Raw genomic sequence first — 21761 nt, forward strand, 5'->3', positions numbered from 1 at the left:
AAATTTGGCATTAAAGAGAAGTCATAAATAGGTTCAACCCCTAAAAGAGTAGCTAACTAAAAGAGAGGAAGATTTTCAGCATGCGTACAGAAGATGGGCCGCACGTCCTTCAATTCTTCTCGACTTACAAGTAGGGGCAAACGCTTTTACTCAACAAATATATGTCCCTTGTGTTCAAATCCTACTCTACACAAATACAGCATCATTTGAAAATAAAACCCCACACGTCTTTCGTAAATTTTTTTTAAAAAATGTTTGATGAAAATAACTTTATGGAAAAAAGTTGAAAAATTTCTCATTATGTGAAAAAAAAAAAACAGAGATTTTAACCACTTCTGGTGGCCTATCATTAACTATGAATCAATCAATCATCAGTTGAGGATGTGTGAAGTCTGAATAAACTAATGAATGATATGCATCACCTGAAAAGGAAGGGCTTATATCTCTCAGATCGAATTGACTCTCACTTTTTTATTCATTTATCGCAAAAGCGTCACCGTCCCCTGATCTGACTCTAACGGCCGATTTCTTTGAAGAGGCAACCAATAATGGCTTTGGCGTCCAACTTGGCGGGAAACTTTTGCTATAAATACCGGCCAAAGTAGCCTTTTTCATCATCCACAACTGAACAGCTCACCCAATTAATTATCTTCAAGCTCTCCTGCTTCCTTTCATCAACAAGCCACTGAGATATAATCTCTCTTTCTATCGCTACTTTGTTTCTCTGTTACTTTCACTGAAATAGTAATGGCTATCCCTGTGATCGATTTCTCAAAGCTCAATGGGGAAGAAAGGGCAAAAGCTATGGCTCAGCTCGCTAATGGATTTGAAGAATGGGGTTTTTTTCAGGTAGGTAGTTTACCTTTGGATTTAGAATATGCACGCCCTTCATATTTGTGCCTTCTAGTGGTGGCTATTCTACTGCACATGCCAGAAAATTAATTACGCAGTTTTGCAGTTGGTCAACCATGGTATTCCTGAGGAGCTTCTGGAGAGGGTGAAGAAGGTGTGCTCTGAGTACTATAAACTGGAAAGAGAGGAAAATTTCAAGAACTCATCCTCGGTGAGTCTGCTCAACGAATTAGTTGAAAAGAAGAGCGGTGAGAAGTCAGAGAGCGTGGACTGGGAAGATGTCGTCACTCTCCTGGACGATAATGAATGGCCTCAAAGAACAACTGGATTCAGGTATATATATGTACTTGTGTGTCCAGATGACCATGCAATTTCTCATCTCATCTATCATTTTCTGCAAACAACTCCCATCTTCTCTTATGGACGACAGGAAAACTATTCCCATGTAACTTGAGGCAAACTGCACATAGTTAATTAGATTTCGGTTCATCCGTAATACATACATGTTTTCAATGTATAAGCTTAACTGGCCTATGTCCACATGGATATGTATGACAGGGAAACCATGGCAGAATACAGAAGTGAGCTAAAGAAATTGGCCGAGAAAGTTATGGAAGTAATGGATGAGAACTTGGGATTACCCAGAGGATACATCAAGAAGGCATTCAATGGAGGAGATGGAGACAACGCCTTCTTCGGAACCAAGGTAAGCCACTACCCACCATGCCCCAATCCAGAGCTCGTTTACGGCCTCCGAGCTCACACCGACGCCGGAGGCGTCATCCTGTTGTTCCAAGATGATCAGGTGGGCGGCCTTCAAATGCTCAAGGACGGCCAATGGATTGACGTTCAGCCATTGAAAAACGCCATAGTCATCAACACTGGTGATCAGATCGAGGTGCTGAGCAATGGTCGGTATAAGAGTTGCTGGCATAGGGTTCTGGCCACGCCAGATGGGAACAGAAGATCGATCGCTTCTTTCTACAATCCGTCGCTGCGAGCCACCATATGCCCTGCACCGCAATTGCTCGAGAAAGAAAGCGAACAAGTGGATTGCGCTTACCCTAAATTCGTATTCGGGGATTACATGTCTGTCTATGCTCAGCAGAAATTCCTCGCAAAAGAGCCAAGGTTTCAAGCCGTTAGAGCCGTGTGAGAAAAATGGAGTGAAAAACACAAGACGTGTGTGTACTTAAGATGCTAATACTTTTCACTTTTTTTCACTGAAATTAGTTCCCTTCTCTCTACATTTTTTCCAAAACTTCACTTTTCTAATACTATTTCAAAACTTCATTTGGGTTCATTGGTCCTTGTGATATAATCAAGAGTTGGGCTTGATACATCCGTTGCGAGTGTAAGGAAGAGAATAAACAATGATAGAGGCTCCGTTTGGATTAGGGATTACAAAAATAGCTTATTGTTAATTTGATTTTTGAAAGAGTAAAGTTGGGTAAAAATTAAATTGGATAAGCTGAATTGTGTTAGAATTAGAGTTTAAAAAAGTTAGTTTGTAAAAGTGATATTGGTAAAAGGTTGTTTGGATTATGATTAAGTAAAAGCAAGTTTGATTGTAAAATTACCAAAATGAGTATGACTTTTATTACATGATATAAAATAAAAAAATTTATCAATTTACAAAATGTCATAATTTAAATTATTTTAATTGGAAGAAGTTAAATATAATAAACAAAACAAAATATATTTAAATTAGAAAATTTGCAGAATATATTTTTTAATACGATAATTTTCAGATTTAGCTTTAATTCAAATAAAGATTTCCCTATATACCAGTGAAGTAAGATACCAAAAGGAAAAAAAAAAAGAATGAAAAACGTGTATAATTCCACCGCCTCTTATGTAATTATTTTTTATTTACAGTTTTTTTTCAGAGGCCACAAGTCTGGCATCCTTTTTTGTTCTTCATCTCCTTTCTCTCGCTCATTCATCTTGGGTGCCATGGTGGCGACCTAGTTGGTAACGGGTCTGGAAGCACTGAATTGACAGGAAGGATAGATCGGACAAGGAAAGAGGAGAGGCATAGACAAAGAAGCAAGATAAGGAGATGGAACGGAGACCCAAAACTAGACATGGCTTAGGGAGGAGATGCGATGGAGATTCCACAACGGAGAATGAGGAGAAAAGTGACACAATTTTTTCTGAGAATAATTATTACTCCCTCTGTTCCTTACTATAAAGACGAATAACCGAATTACGTTGATAAAAAAATAGTTAAAATTAGTTAAGAACAATCAATGTGTAAAAACTATAATTTTTTTTCCAAAAATACCCTCATTAATAAGGAGAGAGAGCATGAGAGAGGACAATGGTAAATTATTAAAAGAAATAGAAGTGGGAATGAGAGAGAGTGTGAGTTGGAAACAATAAATATGGATGAAATAGAAATCAACACAAAAAAGTAGAGACAACTTTTAAGTGTCTCTTATATATAGAAACATGCCATAAGTATCAAATGTTTCTTATAATAAAGAACGAAGGGAGTATGTTTTAACAGTCCCTTACTAGCCACCCATAAGCTCAATACATAAGTTATAAGTGGATCTGAGAAGCTTATCAAATCGGGCTTATAAATATGGCTTTTAACTGTTAAGGAGGATTGGATAAAAACTCATCTAAACAGACCCAATTTTTAAAAACGTGCTTATAGACCCAATAAGCTACTTTTAGATCACTTAAACACTTAACCAAACAGGCCCAGAGTGTATTAATATCCATGTTCATCTGTACCCGAACATATATTAATGTTTCTCTCTTCTTTTATAATTTACTCCTTTATAATATGCAATTATATTATCAGTGTCAAGTCTGGTCAAAAAAAAAAAAATTATCAGTGTCAAGTTCAATTTGATTTGGGAGACTCTGAATTTATAAAAAGAAAAAAAAATGGATCCACATGAGGTGAGTGAGGGAGGAGAGAGAACGCTTCATCCTTGGTTTCGTTTTTTTAACTGAGGCATTTGAGCTTGTTTTTAATATTAAAAAAAATCATTTTTTAGTTGAATAATAAAACCATTTTTAAAAAAATATATCATTTTATTATTTATTATCATATGTTCTATTAAAAATTTAATTGGTAAGAAGTAATCGATAAATTTTATATACTAAGTGTAAATTTTATACATGTAGGACACTTGTATTTTGATTTAGATCTTCAGGAAAAATCAAGTCTAATAGGTAATTGTCAACTTATCAAATACACTACTGCTGCGCTCCAAGACACAAGCTTTACTACCTTACAAAATTTTTTGCATTCAAGAACCTCTTGTCAGTATGATACTATATTGAAATCAGTGGCAAGCCCCATCTTTAGCAGGGAAGCCAACGACCAACGTAAGAAACTGGTATTTCCTCTATTACTATGTTGTGTAATCTCAATGTACGATCTGTACAGGAATTACAATAGCCCAGGGTCTTTAGAGGCTAATGAGTTTACAGGGCCTTTTGATCAAGCCTTTCGTTCCAATTAAGGCAGCGAATCAAGCTACGAAACCAGTCCCCTGTTTGGTCAAACTTGTTAACAGTTGGAAGCGGATGTTGACTCATATATATACAGACGGAATCTCCTCTTGAAAGTTGCTGCCTCCTCTTCCCATCAAATGAAACCCACGCATTACTTCTTGCATCTTCTGGAATCTGGGAATTATAAACCTCAATTATCTCACATCCTAATAAGTAATTACTAAAGCATAAATGAAAATGATCATATTACACCTTAACCGCTAATTCTACATCATAAAAAAAATAAAATCAAATAAAATCAAATTGAATCCTTAAAAATAATACTAGTACTTGTAATTATCTTATGTCTCGTTCATCACATAGCTTCGATAACATACGCCGGCTTAGTGCACCTTAGAAACGGGAACTTATTTGGTACAAGAGAAACGTTATGAACAACTAAACAAGAGAATTAGATTGTAAAGTAGATGTTCGATATGATGTTTTTATCAAATAGAGAATGCTTAACTTCACCTTTAATTCAAGTCGAGCAGAATCCGGAAGAATAACTGGTCTAAATGAAAGTGAATGTGGACACATATAGGTGTAAATAACATGCAGGGTACATTTGGATGGACCTGCAGTTTTCTTAGTCGTTAGATTAACTCAACAAGGCAAACAGTTAAAGAGAACAGGCCAAAGCATCATTTTCATGCTAGAGAAATATACCATCCACCAGGAGAATCCTGTTTATGAAATTGAATTGAATAAATTATATTTTAAAAATATACCAGGTGAGCTAGAGGTCAACGTTCAAAGTTAAACCCTAGAATGGCGTCACGTTGAATATTAGCTTGTATCAACCATCCACCAAGTGGAAAAAAGAGATTGTGCTTGATTACGTCTTTTCAAGAACTTGCTTCCTTCTACAGATGTTCACTCAAAGCCAAATGATGAATCTAATTACAACAGAAAGCATAGCCAACAAAAAACTTTTTTCTCTTTTCTTTTGGCGTGAGGCCTATGAAAGAGGGAGAAGAGCTCTTTGAATTGCGCATATATTTCTCAAAGAGGGAAATGAACCAGGCATAAATTTTTATTTTTTTATTTTAAAAAAAGGGAGCTCATAAAACCAGATTTGAATAACGCCATTGCAAGGCTTTCAAAATATTAGCAAAAGTATCGGTCAAAATGAGTAAACTATTTATTAAAATCAATCACCCAGTCTAGTGTTAGATACATAAATGTGTGTGTGTATATATATTTTAATGGTTGCCATACTGTTGAGCAAATCTAGCTCCCCTTCAGACAAGATATGAACCTCAGATGATTTAAACAAGCAACAGAAAAGGGAAGGGAGATCTTTAACTCTATCGTTTTTACAATTTCTTGTTTCAAGTCCTTCTCTTCAAATTTCAGCTTTTGAAAAATTTTAGAAAGGTAATCTCTTTCAGGTGCGGGGGAAAAAAAGTAATATCTGTCATATCCTTATTTTTATTATTTTAAAAGTAAATACACTTATTATTATTATTTTTTATTCAAGGACATAAGAAAAATTTCCTATCAACAAAATCATTTTTTCTATCTCATTCAATTCTGCATAGCATATGACATAAGCTGTGGATATCATCAGGAGCAGTAAACAACAAAACATTCAGCATTATAAGCTGAACTTTGCAAAGTAGAGGGGGAAAATAGAGAATCAAAAGATTATGATTCTTTTAAGTATCATTAAACCATAAGCAGCCCTATTCAGTTATCTTAACTTTAACAGGCACAAAATCTATAGAACTATGAAAAAAGCTGAAGCACAAGCTTTACCATAGAACCTCCAGCAGCTGTAGAATAGGCAGTACTTCCTGTTGGGGTGGCTACAATGACTCCATCACCTTGTACCTGAAGGACAGGGTAATTATCCGTCAGATGGGTCGACTGTGCTTTATGCGTGTGTTTAGAGATATGGGATAGAAGATACTGATGGTTCTCATCACAGAAAGTACGGGCTATATAGAAGTTTAGAGCAAGAGGGAAACTCACCTTGGTTATAAGTCGATCATGCTCATAGCATTCGATTTTTGAAAGGTATGGATTAGAACCCCGATCAAGGACAACCTCATTCAGAACATCAAATACTTTCCCTGGCACAGCTTTACCCTTGCGAAAAATTTCACATCGGAGACGCATTCTGAGAGTGATATACACACCATCTCGTGTAGTATTTCCATGAATAACTTGTCGTAAGTCCTGCTTATAGTCATCAAACTATACAGAGAAAACAGGATGCAAACCAAACAAATGACCTCAGAGCCGCTTATATTGCTTTTATTGCAAAAGGAACTAAGGATTTACGAAAGCAAAGCTTACATTATGAGATGTTAGAAAGCCAAGAGAGCCAAGGTTGAATGAAACAACAGGGGGAACAGCTCCTCTAAATAGATTTGAAGCGTGCAGTATAACACCATCTCCCCCCAAGCACGCCACAAAGTCTACTTTCTCATGTAGATCACTGAGTCAAAGGCATTTAACATGGCTTTTCAATGAACAACCATATCAGAAAATACTGTCAAGTTACTGTATTCCAGCTCACAAACTCCAGTACCTGGTATCTTGACTATAAAAAGTCTGCACAAATCCAAACCCTGGAATTCTAGCAAATATATCATGCACGTCAGGTTCTACAACAACATTCATTTTTTCTTGGTGATATAAGAAAGAGGCCACCTGCAGATTGGGTACAGAAAATGTACTGAGAATGGATTTAGTAAAGAATAGCTAAAAAGAAAAAAAAAATTGTTAGGACAAGCATTTCACTCATCCAAATAATATTGCTAGATATTTCCGTGCAATTACAAAAAATAAAACCGATATCAGACTATTAATTGCATACCAGATTAAGAAGGGGTGATTTTGATAAATATAAAATTAATTTTTGAAGATAGAAATAGCCCATATTCGTAATTTAAAAAAGACAAATTTAAATTAATTAAAAAATAGAAATAGCCCATATTCGTAATTAAAAAAAAGACAAATTTAAATTCTTGAGTAGCTAAAAATTTTGAAGAGGTGGCAAAAGCTGCAAAAACTTGGACAGCACATTTCACAAACATGCCAACTGGGGAAACCGCAATACCAAGTCTAAAAAATATTTGATACTCCAGCCGAACTGTTGGAAATTTAAATATCAATCGCATAGTCCCTGAAAATGATCATTACCTCTTTTGCTTCTTCCATCAATTCTTCCCCCAGTTTTTTCAACAATAATACAGTTTTTGGTGCAGATTTCCACATAAGCATCTGTTTGCTGGGTGCTAGGGTGAGTGAAAGCCAAAGAAGACTCAGTCACCTTTTCTCTGGTACATGAGTAACCATCAGTTCGTACTACGAACATTTCTGCCTTTTCCTAGACTGCACCCTAACAACACCTGTTGAAGATGCACACATATTCCCCTCAATGGGTTCTGAATCTTCAACTAAGGCTAGCCTAGCCTCAGGAATGCTGTCTCAACCTTCAGAGATTTAGTAGTGACATGATCACTACTTGCGCTCATAGAAGTGGAGACATTGGTTTAAGCATGCGATGTGTTTTCCTATCACTAGATCCATTTGTTGTTGTCCGAACAGCTAGATATTTCCGTGCAATTACACAAAAATAAAACCGATATCAGACTATTAATTGCATACAGATTAAGAAGGGGTGATTTTGATAAATATAAAATTAATTTTGAAGATAGAAATAGCCCATATTCGTAATTTAAAAAAGACAAATTTAAATTAATTAAAAAATAGAAATAGCCCATATTCGTAATTAAAAAAAAGACAAATTTAAATTCTTGAGTAGCTAAAAATTTTGAAGAGGTGGCAAAAGCTGCAAAAACTTGGACAGCACATTTCACAAACATGCCAACTGGGGAACCGCAATACCAAGTCTAAAAAATATTTGATACTCCAGCCGAACTGTTGGAAATTTAAATATCAATCGCATAGTCCCTGAAAATGATCATTACCTCTTTTGCTTCTTCCATCAATTCTTCCCCCAGTTTTTTCAACAATAATACAGTTTTTGGTGCAGATTTCCACATAAGCATCTGTTGCTGGGTGCTAGGGTGAGTGAAAGCCAAAGAAGACTCAGTCACCTTTTCTCTGGTACATGAGTAACCATCAGTTCGTACTACGAACATTTCTGCCTTTTTCCTAGACTGCACCCTAACAACACCTGTTGAAGATGCACACATATTCCCCTCAATGGGTTCTGAATCTTCAACTAAGGCTAGCCTAGCCTCAGGAATGCTGTCTCCAACCTTCAGAGATTTAGTAGTGACATGATCACTACTTGCGCTCATAGAAGTGGAGACATTGGTTTTAAGCATGCGATGTGTTTTCCTATCACTAGATCCATTTGTTGTTGTCCGAACAGAACTAGAAGTACTTCTGGCCACTAAGTTTCTATCCCCATCAATCACAACTTCCGCCCCTCCAGAAGGATAATCCAAATAAGCAGACCCGTTGGAGCTTCTTGAGTCCACGAGTTCAGGCAAAAAATCATCAACATAGCTGACCAACATGTCTCCCTGAAACCTAACAATATGCATGTTTTTTGAATGTTGTAAGCTTTCCATTCCTCTAATCTGATATCTGAAATAAGAAGGTGGTGAGATGTTCCTATTTCCAATGAAGTTGGACATTTCCCTTTTGGAAAAGATATCACGAGGAGGAACTTGAGCTTTTAAAGGGTTAGCCACAAGGGAGAAACTTGAAAAAGATCCTGCCCCATTAGAAGTAGAAAAGGTTTCAGATATTGTCTTATCTCCAGAAATAGACCCATTCAAAGCCCCATTACTTTGTGCCTTTTTGTTATCCAATGTTCCTACAGAACCATGAGCTACACCATTCTCTTGCAACGAATTGGTATCCTTTTCTGGGAATGATCCCTTTGAAGCCGTCAAAGAATGCTGAGTTTTTCTGAATCCCTTTGTATAATATGAAACCCTATCATTGGAAGTAATTACTTGATTAGAAACTAACTGTGATGCAGAGCGAGTAATGTACTGCTTCCACCTGGAAACCATGGCGGATGTTCTCCAAACTCCTTCCTTGCTGTGAAGATAGATGGGCCTTTTGCTGCCATCAGAAACATAAGATGCAAACCTCACAACCTGTTCCGTTGTAGGTGCAGTCCTAACTTCAACTGGGATTTTGACCAATTCAATTTTCCCAGAGGCAATCGCATTATGAATGGCTGTTTGATAGAAGTTGTCTTTTACAGTTTCTGCTCTGAGATCTATAATAGTTTTATATCCTTTATCCAGTAACCATTTCAGGCCTTCTTCTGTTACCTGGCCTCCTTTCCAAAAAACTGCCTCAGAATCTTTAGATCCCGTGTTCTCTGTAGAAGTTGAAAAATATACCGGACGCCAATTTGCGAATAAAGTATGGCAAGGATAATGCTCTTTACGAGGAAAACCTGAATCATAGCAGACATTCTTCAGTCTCTGAAGTTTTCTCCACACATTTATGCTTCGATCATCATCAGATATCAAATAGTTCTCAAGAGCTACATGCAAACTCTCACAACACCTTTTCATCTCATTCCTAAAAATGGCAAGTGGGGGGAGATTATCCTCCATTGTGCTAACAAGTACAGTGCGAAAGGAGTTCATGACTGAGGATCTCCCAGAAAGAATATCCTCCCTACCTTTATTCATAAGGGATACCATACATCCCAGGACAGAGACTATTTTATCTTCAAGTTGTGGTTTCTCATCTGATGGGACATCATATGAGACACTGCATTCACCAGTAAACGGATTGCACAAAGCATCCATTAATGCAGTGTGAAACCTTTCAGCGCTTCTAAAGATCCTACAATAGGCCTCAATTTCAGCAATATCACCCGGAATTGGACCAATCCAAGGTAGCTGTGATGGATCATGGGATTCGAAGGAATTCACATTCTGACAATAATGACATAAAAAATTATTTCACAGAAGAATGCAAGTCTGTGGTTTGAATCTTTTGAATGAGTCAATACTATACTGAGAGCAATACAGAGAAACAATTCACATACAGAAAAAGAAAAAAAAAAACTCATCATTTAATCATGTATTCTAAATTTTAGAATTATTCAGCAATAGGCTAGATATTTGCTCATAGTGTGGACAATGAAAGTAATTGCTTCATCAATGAAATGCATCAGGGTTGACAAAGGACACATGCTGTAATAAGAGTTTAAGAAATGACAGAGACAATAAGTGTAGAGATGTCAAGGCACAGATCTAAAAAATAACTTAGGAGGAAGATGTGATTTACGGTTCAGGAGTATCTCGAAGGAAGGAAAAGTAAAATAATTTTCTCATGTACGTCATTGCTTAAGAAGCTAAACAAATACGAGCATAGAGTTCGGAAATGGCAATTGTAGAGAAAGATTAATTTCAAACTAGAAAAGAAAATGCAGGCTTAAATGGATAAAAGATTCTGAAATTCCCAAGTGACAAATATGCAGTGAGAACACAACATAGGCTAGTGAAATTTCACAATTTGAAAGCAATCACTCCAGCAAGCTCAAATTCCTTCCAATAATCAGTTACCCTCCCAAGAAGGGCCTCTTCATATTATATGTAAGCCAGAGCTAAATTAATTGGTCTTTGCCCGCAAATTAGAACATAGTCAGTCATAGAAATCAACCGATGGCAATGAAAAATAAACGAATAATGTACAATACCAATAAAATTTTATTATCAGGAAACAGTTAACACGCCAGTTTTTAATTTTAGGACTGGATTTAGTTAATGGACTGAATTCGAGTAGCAGCGTTCGAAAGAAAGAGCAATTAACAACTTCAAACGAAGAAGTCATCCATTCAACAGAGATGAGCTTAGCTAAAAAAGGTGGAAGTGAAGCAAATGACCTGAGAGTCCAACCCGAAATTCAAGGAAAACGAGTTTGAAAGCTCGGCGTTGAAAACGAACTTGAGCCTTCGCCTTCCCTTTTTCCTCTGCCACTCGAACCCGAGCCCCGACCCAAAACCGAAGACTTTGCCATTGCCAGAGGACGAGGAAGGCGTAAAGAAACAGAGATAGGAAGGTGAAAGTAGCCGGATCGCCGGAGAGGTGGGCAGACTCATGTCGACGGAGAATGCCATATGGCACGCGCAGAGACATGCCACCATTGGAGCTTACGAAGGAGCAAGAATAATTTTCGCCTTATTCCTTTAACATCTGTTATTATTCGTCACTGAATTTCTATTGGGCCTGTTGATGGCGAGAAAATGTGGTGGTTAGGGAAAACTGGCGGGTGATATTGGATTTGCATCAATATTGATTCGGTGGTCGACGCATCATTTCTCGCTTCCATGACATTCCCCTCGCCGTTACTTATCGACCTCCTTGATGTGATGTCCTATTTTTCCCCCCTTACCGTGCATATTTCTATCTCCTCACTCGGAGAATTAATATTAATTGATATTAATATTAATATATTTTGTAAATTCAAAGAAAAGCCATATTATTTAGATAATTCTTTTTGCATGTCACGAGTACAATTTATTACCAGGCATGTCTCGTAAGCAGCCCTCCTACTAGGCTTCGTCGTATTTTGTTTGAAGACAACAGGGGAAATGGGAATCTCCTTTTCCAGAGTTGTGTACTATTCAGGCTTGAAATGCAATTTAAATACTTAATGAAATTAGTATTAAATTCTTTCCTTTTAGTTTGCATTAGTTAAAACATTCAACGCAACATATCGAAACGATTGAAAATCAACTTGTGAAAATTATTTATGCTCTCCTATTTTCAATAATTAATTCATTTAAAAATTAGGAGACGCGAGCTATGCAACCCGCACTCCTATCATAAAAATATATATAAATGTATAAATTTTAAGTGAAAAATAAAATCTATTAAAAATTTTATCATTCTATTTAATATTATTTACTGTGTTTAAAAACCACTAACTTATTTTGATTTAAATTCAACAATAAATAACTGAAATAACAACCAAAACGGAATTCAACGAATTTGGGTTATACCGTATAAAAATAAACAAACAGGTTCATTAAAATAGAATTAAGCGCAATTTAATTTTAATTAAACAAATCAATATTGCATATGCATTAATCTCGTAAGAATAAAATATTTTAAGGCCAAAATACAATAACAAAATATAATTCTCCACAACAAAAGAATTCATTATTTTTCTTAAAATCATTTACCGCGTCACTGTAAAGTGAAAAGTAAACCTGTACATATAATAAAATAAATTTTATCCCTCGGGGCAATAGAGGCTGTTGATTTCCTGTTTGGCAAAAGGACTCAATATCTGTTCACATCTGCGAGAACAACAAATATTTAATCCTGAAATATGAGCATCCTATTCCTATCTCCTGTTTTGCAAACATGCAGTTCGCGAAAATATCCTACAAACTGCGTCTTAATAGCAGCGCGCGCGCACTGTGGCACAGCTTCGTATGGCAGAGCGGTGTGAGGCGATAACGCAACTTACTGCTTTTATATTACCAACAAATCTTGTATTTCTAAAGGCCTTCCAAGAACATTTTAATTACAAAAATGGCAATTAGATTTTAGGATGGGGGATCATGGGTGAAAAAAATATGACTAAAAACAAATGGAACCGAGATAAATCTACGTTGCCGATATTGATGCCATGTTAACTCGACTGTTCAAGACCGGGAAGTGACGTTGACTGAATATTAGACTTGTGGGAAAGACTTGCAGACTGCTTTGAAGACTTGGACCTCTCTTCTCCCTGCGCAGAAGCAAGCTTCTCTGGACGATAATCGGTTCCTTCAAACTCCGACTCGGGTTTCCTCTTCACCTTCTTTGTCAAAACTCCATCTGCAACCCTAACATCTTCCAGATTGATTGAAGTTCCCTTCACTTTCTCCTGTTTTGGACCATTCACCAACGGACTGGAGCCCCCAACCGTATTAATTGTATTAGAAACTGGCTTGCTCACCGAAGCAAATGCATGAATGCTAGATTCTGGTGTTAATCTCTCCCGCACGTTCTGTTGTGAAGCAACTGAACTAGGATCATATCGACCAGCCTCTTGCTGAGATGGTAACACCCTTTTACTGCTCTTAACTTTTTCGTGATCCTAGCAAGCAAATCAATGGAACGGAAATCAACTAAAAATGACTGCAGAAGGTGAGATGCTTATTGTTGTGCAAACAGAGAAATTTTCTTGTAATAATAGGAATGGCTTGGAGGGGAGGCGGAAGAAAAAAGACACATTAAAAGATAACTAAAGCATGCCTTCCGTCTCATATACAGTGCTTTGCGCCTCTCCTTTGCCCTGCAGATTGCCTTTTTAATTCCACGGTTGTCCATGTAACCATTTGGCCATAATTCCGCAAGCTGAACAAGGAACAAGAGATGAAGTGTTGAGGAAAAGAGAATAACACAAATATAAAGAGCCTCCCCAAATTCCTTTCTTAAGAGATTAAATCAGACATGACTGGCAATGCATATAACAATACTCCCAGAAAATTAACTAGAAGAAATGCTCCTAAAAAAACATGAGTGATTCTTGGGGAAGGAAACATCAAATTGGGAGGCGGAAGGTTATCATATGTAAAAGTGAGGGGCTTGTAAGCCCATTAAATTTTCAATACAAGTTCTAACTTCAATGTCTTGAAGGGATGAGAGGTTTAGAACACATAGTGCACCCTATCATTTTAGATGCAACTAATTTTAACTTGCATTAGAATGCAATGATGAGATGATACCAAAACAAACAGAGAGGAGCAAAGAACCCCAAAAGAAAAAAAAGTGACCAAGTTTCTGCTCCTCAGCATCATTATGCAATACCACAAATACGCAACACCCACAACCGAATAATCTTTAATTAAAGAAATTCACAGCACCTCAGCATACAACTTTCGGATCTGTGGGCCTGCATCATCGTCCAATCCCTAGATCAATTGCAAACATGTCACAAAAGAGCTTTTTCACGACCCAAAAGATTTTAAAAATCAGTATTTAACAAACAAAACTTCAGTACATCAACAAAAAGGTCATAGAGATCACAAAGCTTGTCCTCCAATGCAGTATCCATTCTTTTCTCCGATGCTTTTCCATCAGGAACAAATTCTTGAAAGTCACCAGAAGCTGAGGCTTGTTGCTGCTGCTGAAATGCCCAAAAAGACCCATTAATGCATGAAGCATCTCAAATTAAATAACCAAAACAGTGAATCTCAAATAGGATTGTAAAAGGACCATCAAGGTGCAGACCAAGCACCCGAAAATAACCCATACATGATCAATTTACAACTACAATCAAGACAAATCAAACCAACCAAAAAAATAAATAATAATAATAAATAATCAAATCAGGCAAATGATCCATCTGCAAGCATGCCTTGAACCATGATTACCCGAGTGGTCAGCACAAATACGGGTTCACACTTCACACCCAACTGAAGAGTAACACTTGATGGGAGAATCGGGAAAAAAAAATGATGATGGCGGCAAAAAAATGAAGCACCCTATTAAAGCCATTATAAGCTCATCATGTTGTGAGTGAAAATGGAAGGCATGCATACCTTGGGTTCCAGAGATGGAGCCTGCATCTTAATCATGTCAACAACCTCCTTCTTTATGCTTTGAAACCTAGCATCTTTCTCCTGCTTTGCTGACAAACCCATAGTGATCATGATTTTTAGGTGTCTCTGTAGCAGCAAGACATTGCATGACAGGACAAGTAGTTTCAGCCATCAAGGGAACCGAAATACAGAACAATAAATATAGACACAGAGAAGAACTGTTGCAAAATTTGTAAGCCTAGGTTTTATACAACAAACCAGTAATGACAGGGATGGATACTCCACCAGAGAAAGGCAGAAAACAATTTTCATTCCCATTAATATTGGCAATTTTTTATCATTAAAAAATAAGTAGTCATAGCCACCTCATGTTAAAATACTTAAGCGGAAGGTAGAAAAGGGAAAGGAAAGGGAAGGCAAACTCATCAGAAGTTCATAAAGTAGTCCAATTTGAACGTTGAATGTAACATGCAAACTGTAGAGTGCAAAGTATACATGATAAACAATCCACATTTCTTTTAAACAGATAACAGAGTTCTGCTTTATTTATGAAAGTAACCCAGTCACATGCAAAACTCCAGAGTTATCAAAACATGCCTAATCATTAAACTTGCAATAACTAGCACAAAAGCAAGGAAGTTGGCTGACCAGAAGAAAAAAATAGCACTCTAACTACCAGGTTTGATGACTTATAGTGACATGTGGGAATTGTTGTTTTTATATGTTTTTATGCGTTTTAGTTCTGTTGCTATCATCTATGTCTATTATGAAGTTGAGCTAGCTAAAATGTTAGCATGATGCTGAGTCAACCCGGGATGTGAATATGACCAGAAGTCAGTCAAGTAGTGGAGGTACCACACTGCAGCTAAGTAAAAAACTCTAGTCCGCAGAGGTCCCCATTGCATATTGGGATTAGGTGTGTTTTGTGATCAGATTCTGGATAGATCAGAAATTGTGTATTGGCCGTTGCATCAGATAGTAATGCTGAGAAATTGAGGTATCAATCATCAATTATTCTATGGAATTGCAGCACCAAAATAAATATTACCAACGTTAACCACCAAAAAAAATCAACTTAGAAATACAGCAAGTTTCAATTATATATTGTCAGCAAGAAAATGGGGTTAGAGGGCAGTAAAATTATAAAATGAAGCAACGGATACTGAAGGATCATCTGTATATATTCAACAGGCTGCAATACCTTCAGTGTTCTGAGTTGAATCAAGTGCCCCAGAATACTCATAAGACGATTAATTAACTCTTTTGATACTTTCCCATGGCTTGCCTGCTGCAGCAGAAAGAAAGTTAATATCAAATTATTTAAAATCGTTATGAAACAATAGAATATAATATTATGCATGTCTCAAGATGCATTCAACCTTTTCTCTTGTAACAGAATTATTGATATTGATGAAACAAATAAATGAAGTACATACGTTGGACGTAAGGAATTCAGACAAAAATGAGCCTAAATGACTGAAATAACAAACAAAGACATCCAGCGAATTTGGAAATCAACTGATTAAAAAAAATTGTTAAAAGCTTCTTAAAATTAACATTTGCATGTACCGCTAATCTAGCAACTTTAGAAAGCTTTAGCTTTATCTCTCTAGGCAGTCTTCTTTTGACTGCTTGGGACGTAGTATCAGCCTCTTGGTTTTCCATTGCAGGTGGCCTTGCTGTAATATTACCACACCAAAAAAAAAAAAAAATCAGCATTTGCACAAAACTCCCCGAAATTCACATCTGAGTATTGCAGGATTCACAATGGTATCAGAACTTACACTCTGCAACTATCTTCTCCAACTCTCTAATAGCCTTTTCAAGCATTGAAGTTTTTGGCCTAACACTAGTACCTTCTTTCTTGTGCGTGTATGGCAATTTCTGCAGAATATTTGAACAAATGGGGGACAACCACAAGCAAAATAGATCTTATATTAATACTAGTATCTCTGCCTAGAAGAAAAAGGTGCAACAATATTCAAATAGCAGAACTCAATTGTCACAGATTTCAGCATCAGCGGTCAAATTGTCACAAGAGTTAAGAAGACGAAACATTTTACATCATAGAAGGTCATGAGGAAGGCATCAGAAATACACCTTAGTTTGTTATAATTTTTCTTCCAATTTTTCTAAAGACAATTGCCACAAGCATGCTACTACCACTTAGTTTGGATAGATGATATTTTAGATGATGGAGCATGCCTCATGAGTTGTGGCAGCCAAAATAAAAATCAAGTGAGAGGATAGAAGCTCAATAGCCACGGAATGAAGAATCCATTTCTAAAATCCACATGACAACTTCCATATGTTTTCTTTGGCCAAAATTCCATATGTTTTTTTACTTCCTGTTATTAATGCACAAATGACACGAAGACTTCCACTTCCTTTTGCCTTGTTCTTCAGCTCAATTGTAGTGGAATTCAAAGCTCACATTGACTGGGAAAAACATGTAACGTCTCAGTGTAGTTTTGATCTTTTGCCAGCAAAAGAAACTAAATCTAAAGCAAGCATGCTTATTTGGAGGGTAGTTCCAGCTGGCAAAACAGGATGCTTATAGCTGGAGAAGCACCCTTTCATTAAGTTGCAGAAATGAATGAGTGGAAGCACTGCGGAGGATATCCCCCACCTTCTTTTGGGAGACTTGTTTCTCAGGATTATTAGATGTGTTGCCCTTCAATTTTAGTGAATTCTTAGAAATAAAAAAAAAATACAAAAAATAATCTGGTGGTCCCCAAAAATCTTCTTTTTTTTGGTTGTCCCCAAGAATCTTCTATCTACAAAAGATTGAAAGCAAACAGCAGAACTCAGGCCCAAAAAAAGACTCTACAAGCGAGAAGAAAAAAATAAACAAACTCACTGTTGCTTGCATGGTAGTTCTTGCCTCAGACAAGTTAAGATCTGGCAGTTCAAAGATGCCATGTTTTTCTTTTGACTGAACTCTGTTCTCCACACCATCAATACCGCTGGTAGGTCTTCCAGGTTGGGATTTGGAATGTGCATAGGAACTTTTTTCATGGTATTTCTTTTGATATGCACCAAATGATCCACTGGCATCTTTGTATTTGTCATTTGCATTCCTGCATTGAAGATTTCCTAAATTCTGCTTATCAATATCTTTTGCTTCTACCACTACTGGAGGGGTATCATCATTTGATACATTCACAGAGACAGCAGGATCTGATACTGATTTAGTATCAGACATATTCTTTTTTGAACTGGATACCAATTGACTCTGAAATTTAAAGTCATCATAATGTTCAATAGATACAGGCAAGTTCTGTGTGGAATTCAGCGTCTTTTTCACTGGTATTGATGCTGCCTTTCCAGCTGCAGTCTTTCCCACTTTTTCATGTTTATTTGATTCTTGACCATCATAACTTTCACCGGCATTCTTTAATATATCTTTCCTCCGCCTCTTCTTTGGTTGCTGGTTTGGTAAGACCAGAGGCTCATTTCTAGTAAAAGTGGAAGGAACAACTGAAAATCACTAAAAAATAATGAATTTTTGTAAAATTTGATTTATTTATTCTAATATTAATCAACAAATTTAGAAAATCATTGCAACAGTACCAGAGCGATGTCATCATAAAGAATATTTACCATAAACCAAGTAACAGCAAAAATGTTTAAAAATAAAAATAAAACTTACATGCGTTCCAACTTTCCCCGGTTCACAAAGAAACCATCATGTTTGATTGCGGAATTATCAACTTCAAAATATTCATCCTGTACAAAATTTCTAATATATTACCAACTTTCTAAAATACGGAAGATATACAAAGCAAGACGTGATTCAAAATTCCAAATATCCAGAAGAATATAATTTCTGCCAGCTATCAAAGGTCAACACATACATGAACCAAAACAATATAAAGATACCTACCAGCTCAGCATCATCAATGAAAGAGTCTTCTGTATCATATTGATCATCGTCTGGAACGTCAAGTAGATCGTCCTCATCACTGCTATCCTTGCCCTGAATTGATTAGTTCCCATTATTACCAAACTTATAATTATAAAGCTTAAATGCACATATATAAATCTATGGTTAAAACAAGACGTTGATAGAGAGCAGGGTAATGGTCCTGGAAGGCAATATACACATACCATATAAAGGCGTTCAATCTTCTCTATTACAGCACTGAACCGATGTGGAAAGGCGCCATCATTTGCTTCATTTTCAGTAGGTTGTCCCTAGAAAAGATGAGTAGAGGCTTGTAACCACATACAATTGCAACAAGACAATAAGCTGGAACTTAGGCCAAACACTTGGCATATGACAAGCTATTTTTAATAGTAGTACATTACTCGATTATCTTGAACCCGAGTCACTATAATAAATAAAATTCCATGTTATTTATTTCAAAATAATTCAAACATATGATCCATACAACAAGTACGAAAATACGAATCAAAATAAGGACATCTATAGCATCAAAAGACTCAAGTGTTTGTCTTATTATTCAGCCAGAAAAGGCAGCCCCAAAAAATCTAGAAATGCAAAGGGAAACAAGCATGAACTTGCATCACGCCAAGAACATGAAAAAAGAATATCAGGTCTTTACTAAAAAGAAAAACCCTACACAATTTAAAACAAACCACATGACAATGCAAATTGAAAAAATCGAATAAAGAGCATCCAGAGCCTTGCCTGCGAGATTAGTCGCATAACTGAAAACATCGAGACATATACAGGTTATTTCGTCCCACGACTTAACAATAAGTAACGTATTATCAAGCTTCCCTACGTCTGCCAAATAGTCCAGTAGAATATGTATTGACTAGAATAGGCACAAAATTCAAAATTAATTGCTTTTATTTTAAAATGCAATATTAGGAGAAGATTTCCCGATCAGTATAAAACCCCCTTTTCTACAGCTAGTAAAAGACCCCTTTAATGATCAGTTTTCCTGAATTAAACTCCCATGGACGGGAAGTAGCTGACAAGTTTCATATGGCTAACTAAATAACGAGAAGCCACACCCAAGACTCAATGAACAAGATTGTGCTCACCCATATTTGAGAAAATGCGCACAGTAAAAAGATGCAACCTATGGTTACTCTTAACTGCAATGTATTTAGAACTTCAGAAACACCCAGCCTTCGAAGATAAATCTAGAAGGATGCACATAAAATGACTGAGTAGTTAAGATGTCTCACGGGAGCGATTCTGGACTCCAGGGCGGGGTGTGCAGAGGTTAGATGTTCGGGAGCCAAAGTGGATCCATTAACCCTGTTGGAGTCTTTCATAAGCTTCTTCCACGAGACTATCGTAGTCTCTGCGGGCCGGAGCTCCACCGTGAACATTTGGCGGTCTCCCTTTTTCACGAAGGAGGAAGAAGTCCTCGACGAATCGCCGCCATCTCCACCTAGAGGACCTATCTGCTCCTCCATCCAAACCTACTGATGTCGTCGCAAATTCTTGGGCCTTGATTCGAAAATTAGGGTATGAAGAACACAGCAGGAGCAATCAGCCCTGGAAAGAATAGCAAATTGGCTGAATAGTCTGGGATGAAGAAATTGCGCGGGATTCCAACATACAGAAATTACGCGGAGAGGGGAAAAATTAAATGAAAAGGAACCTGAATGGGATTAACAGAAATTCGACTTCGTCGTAAAAATTTTCTTGCTCTTTCTTTCCCGAGAAGACGAGCGAAGAAAAGAATATCGGGTCGGGTATAATTTGGGCCCAGTTGAGTTCCAGTCCCTCAGCTTGGAGCTTGGATCCCAGGAGGAGCGAGGAGGTCACAGGCCTCCGACACCGAGGCAGGAATTAGAACGGCAGCTTCTCGCATGGTTGGCTTGGCACCTGGTTGAGATGGGAAATTAGTGAATTAGTATTTTTTGATTTTTTTTTTCACCTTCAAATTAGTAAATTAATGTCAGTGATTAATAATACTGCAATAGGAACGAGTAGCTTAGCTGAACAGTAAATCCATGCCTTATAGAGTATATTATCTAAAATAAGATGTTATTTATAATTTATATTTTATAAATAATACAATCTAATCTATTTATATAGTAATATGTGAAAAAATACGTTTACATATTGATGCGTGGTGGTAACAGTGAGATTAATTATAAAATCGGGTACTGCATTATCCCCATGAAAAATGAATTTGAATGTGCAGTTTTCGTATTGATTTGGAACTGTTTAATATAAACACTTTAATATAAATTAAGATAAAATATGTATAAAGATATATTTATATTTATTTCATGTTTCATAAATCACGGTTAAAAAGATATTTTTTAGAATTTCAATCTCCATTCGAAACAAGTGTAATTGTTTACACTTCGCTTCTCAGCCATCTAGATAGGAAGGCGACAATGAACCATTGTTAAATATGCGTGCTTTAAATCTGCTTAGCTGCTGAGAACGAACAAAGCGTAAGGATTTGGGACGGTAGATAGATTTGTCCTGAGATAATTTCTCTCCCAGCAATATGAATACCACGAGAACAAGAGGAGTTGCTGACTTGGGAGATCACGGCATATGGAACCTTATCCTTCTGCGGGGCAGGGAATATCATCTTGCTTGATGGGGATTAATTTTAAAAGATACCCGACTATGGATTGATTTTGTCGCAAAAAATGAAAGAAAATGAATTGATTTGGCTTGGGGTCCAAAACAAATGAAGGATGAAAATAGAGCAGGGATCAACTTAGTGCATTTGTATAGGAACTTTTGACAAGTAATAAATTTGCTACTGTCTTATTAAAAACAAAAAAATCCAGTCAAAGCTCATATATTTTTTTCATCGACACCATCCAGGTTTATTCAGCATTATTTTTATTAATGATTTTTTAATGAATCTAATTTAAAGGACTTAAACTTCGTATTTCATTAAAAAAGAATTGAAGCTTCGAAGATAATTTTAAGACCTGATTT

At 36.6% G+C, this 21761-nt stretch overlaps 3 protein-coding genes across 6 annotated transcripts; 1 reads left to right on the forward strand and 2 right to left on the reverse strand.

Moving 5' to 3' along the window:
• The first annotated feature begins 332 nt into the window (after positions 1-332).
• Positions 333-2215, forward strand: LOC114716696 (1-aminocyclopropane-1-carboxylate oxidase 5-like). The gene is made up of 3 exons (XM_028901737.1): positions 333-849; positions 959-1185; positions 1411-2215. The coding sequence occupies exons 1-3, from the start codon at positions 748-750 to the stop codon at positions 2006-2008; spliced, it is 927 nt and encodes a 308-aa protein (XP_028757570.1). The 5' UTR covers positions 333-747; the 3' UTR covers positions 2009-2215.
• Positions 2216-4098: 1883 nt separating this feature from the next.
• On the reverse strand, positions 4099-11598 carry LOC114716693 (NAD kinase 2, chloroplastic-like). The gene is given in 9 exon segments (XM_028901732.1): positions 4099-4503; positions 4843-4905; positions 4908-4946; positions 6130-6204; positions 6346-6570; positions 6673-6814; positions 6908-7029; positions 8313-10259; positions 11213-11598. Coding segments are annotated over 9 exon segments (3078 nt in total). The 5' UTR covers positions 11474-11598; the 3' UTR covers positions 4099-4299.
• An 879-nt stretch (positions 11599-12477) lies between these two features.
• LOC114716684 (ubinuclein-1) lies at positions 12478-20601 on the reverse strand. Of its 4 annotated transcripts, none has more exons than XM_028901718.1 (14): positions 20452-20601; positions 20030-20345; positions 18977-19063; positions 18753-18845; positions 18519-18595; positions 17727-18324; positions 16651-16750; positions 16436-16545; positions 16068-16151; positions 14867-14992; positions 14326-14451; positions 14189-14236; positions 13578-13679; positions 12478-13419 (listed from the first exon to the last, which is right to left on the reverse strand). In XM_028901718.1, the coding sequence occupies exons 2-14, from the start codon at positions 20261-20263 to the stop codon at positions 12970-12972; spliced, it is 2235 nt and encodes a 744-aa protein (XP_028757551.1). In that variant the 5' UTR covers positions 20264-20345; positions 20452-20601; the 3' UTR covers positions 12478-12969. The 4 variants fall into 4 exon arrangements, with proteins under 4 accessions (XP_028757551.1, XP_028757552.1, XP_028757549.1 ...); XM_028901719.1 differs by having other exon boundaries at positions 14326-14448; positions 16068-16154; XM_028901716.1 differs by having other exon boundaries at positions 16068-16154.
• Positions 20602-21761: the final 1160 nt, after the last annotated feature.

The sequence above is a fragment of the Neltuma alba genome, unplaced genomic scaffold (genome assembly GCF_004799145.2).
Source record: "Neltuma alba isolate B1F8T4 unplaced genomic scaffold, ASM479914v2 tig00011685_pilon, whole genome shotgun sequence".
NCBI lineage: Eukaryota > Viridiplantae > Streptophyta > Magnoliopsida > Fabales > Fabaceae > Neltuma > Neltuma alba.

Excerpts from the sequence above, each read along its gene's own strand:
- LOC114716684 (XM_028901716.1), bottom strand. The coding sequence starts at position 20,263 with ATGGAGGAGCAGATAGGTCCTCTAGGTGGAGATGGCGGCGATTCGTCG. Across the intron at positions 14,237-14,325 it reads TCTATGACCTTTTTGTTGAT|GGATTGGACGATGATGCAGG; the intron begins GTACTGAAGTTT and ends CAATTGATCTAG. Across the intron at positions 13,420-13,577 it reads CACTGTATATGAGACGGAAG|GATCACGAAAAAGTTAAGAG; the intron begins GCATGCTTTAGT and ends TTTGCTTGCTAG.
- LOC114716696 (XM_028901737.1), top strand. The coding sequence starts at position 748 with ATGGCTATCCCTGTGATCGATTTCTCAAAGCTCAATGGGGAAGAAAGG. Across the intron at positions 850-958 it reads AAGAATGGGGTTTTTTTCAG|TTGGTCAACCATGGTATTCC; the intron begins GTAGGTAGTTTA and ends GCAGTTTTGCAG. Across the intron at positions 1,186-1,410 it reads CAAAGAACAACTGGATTCAG|GGAAACCATGGCAGAATACA; the intron begins GTATATATATGT and ends TATGTATGACAG.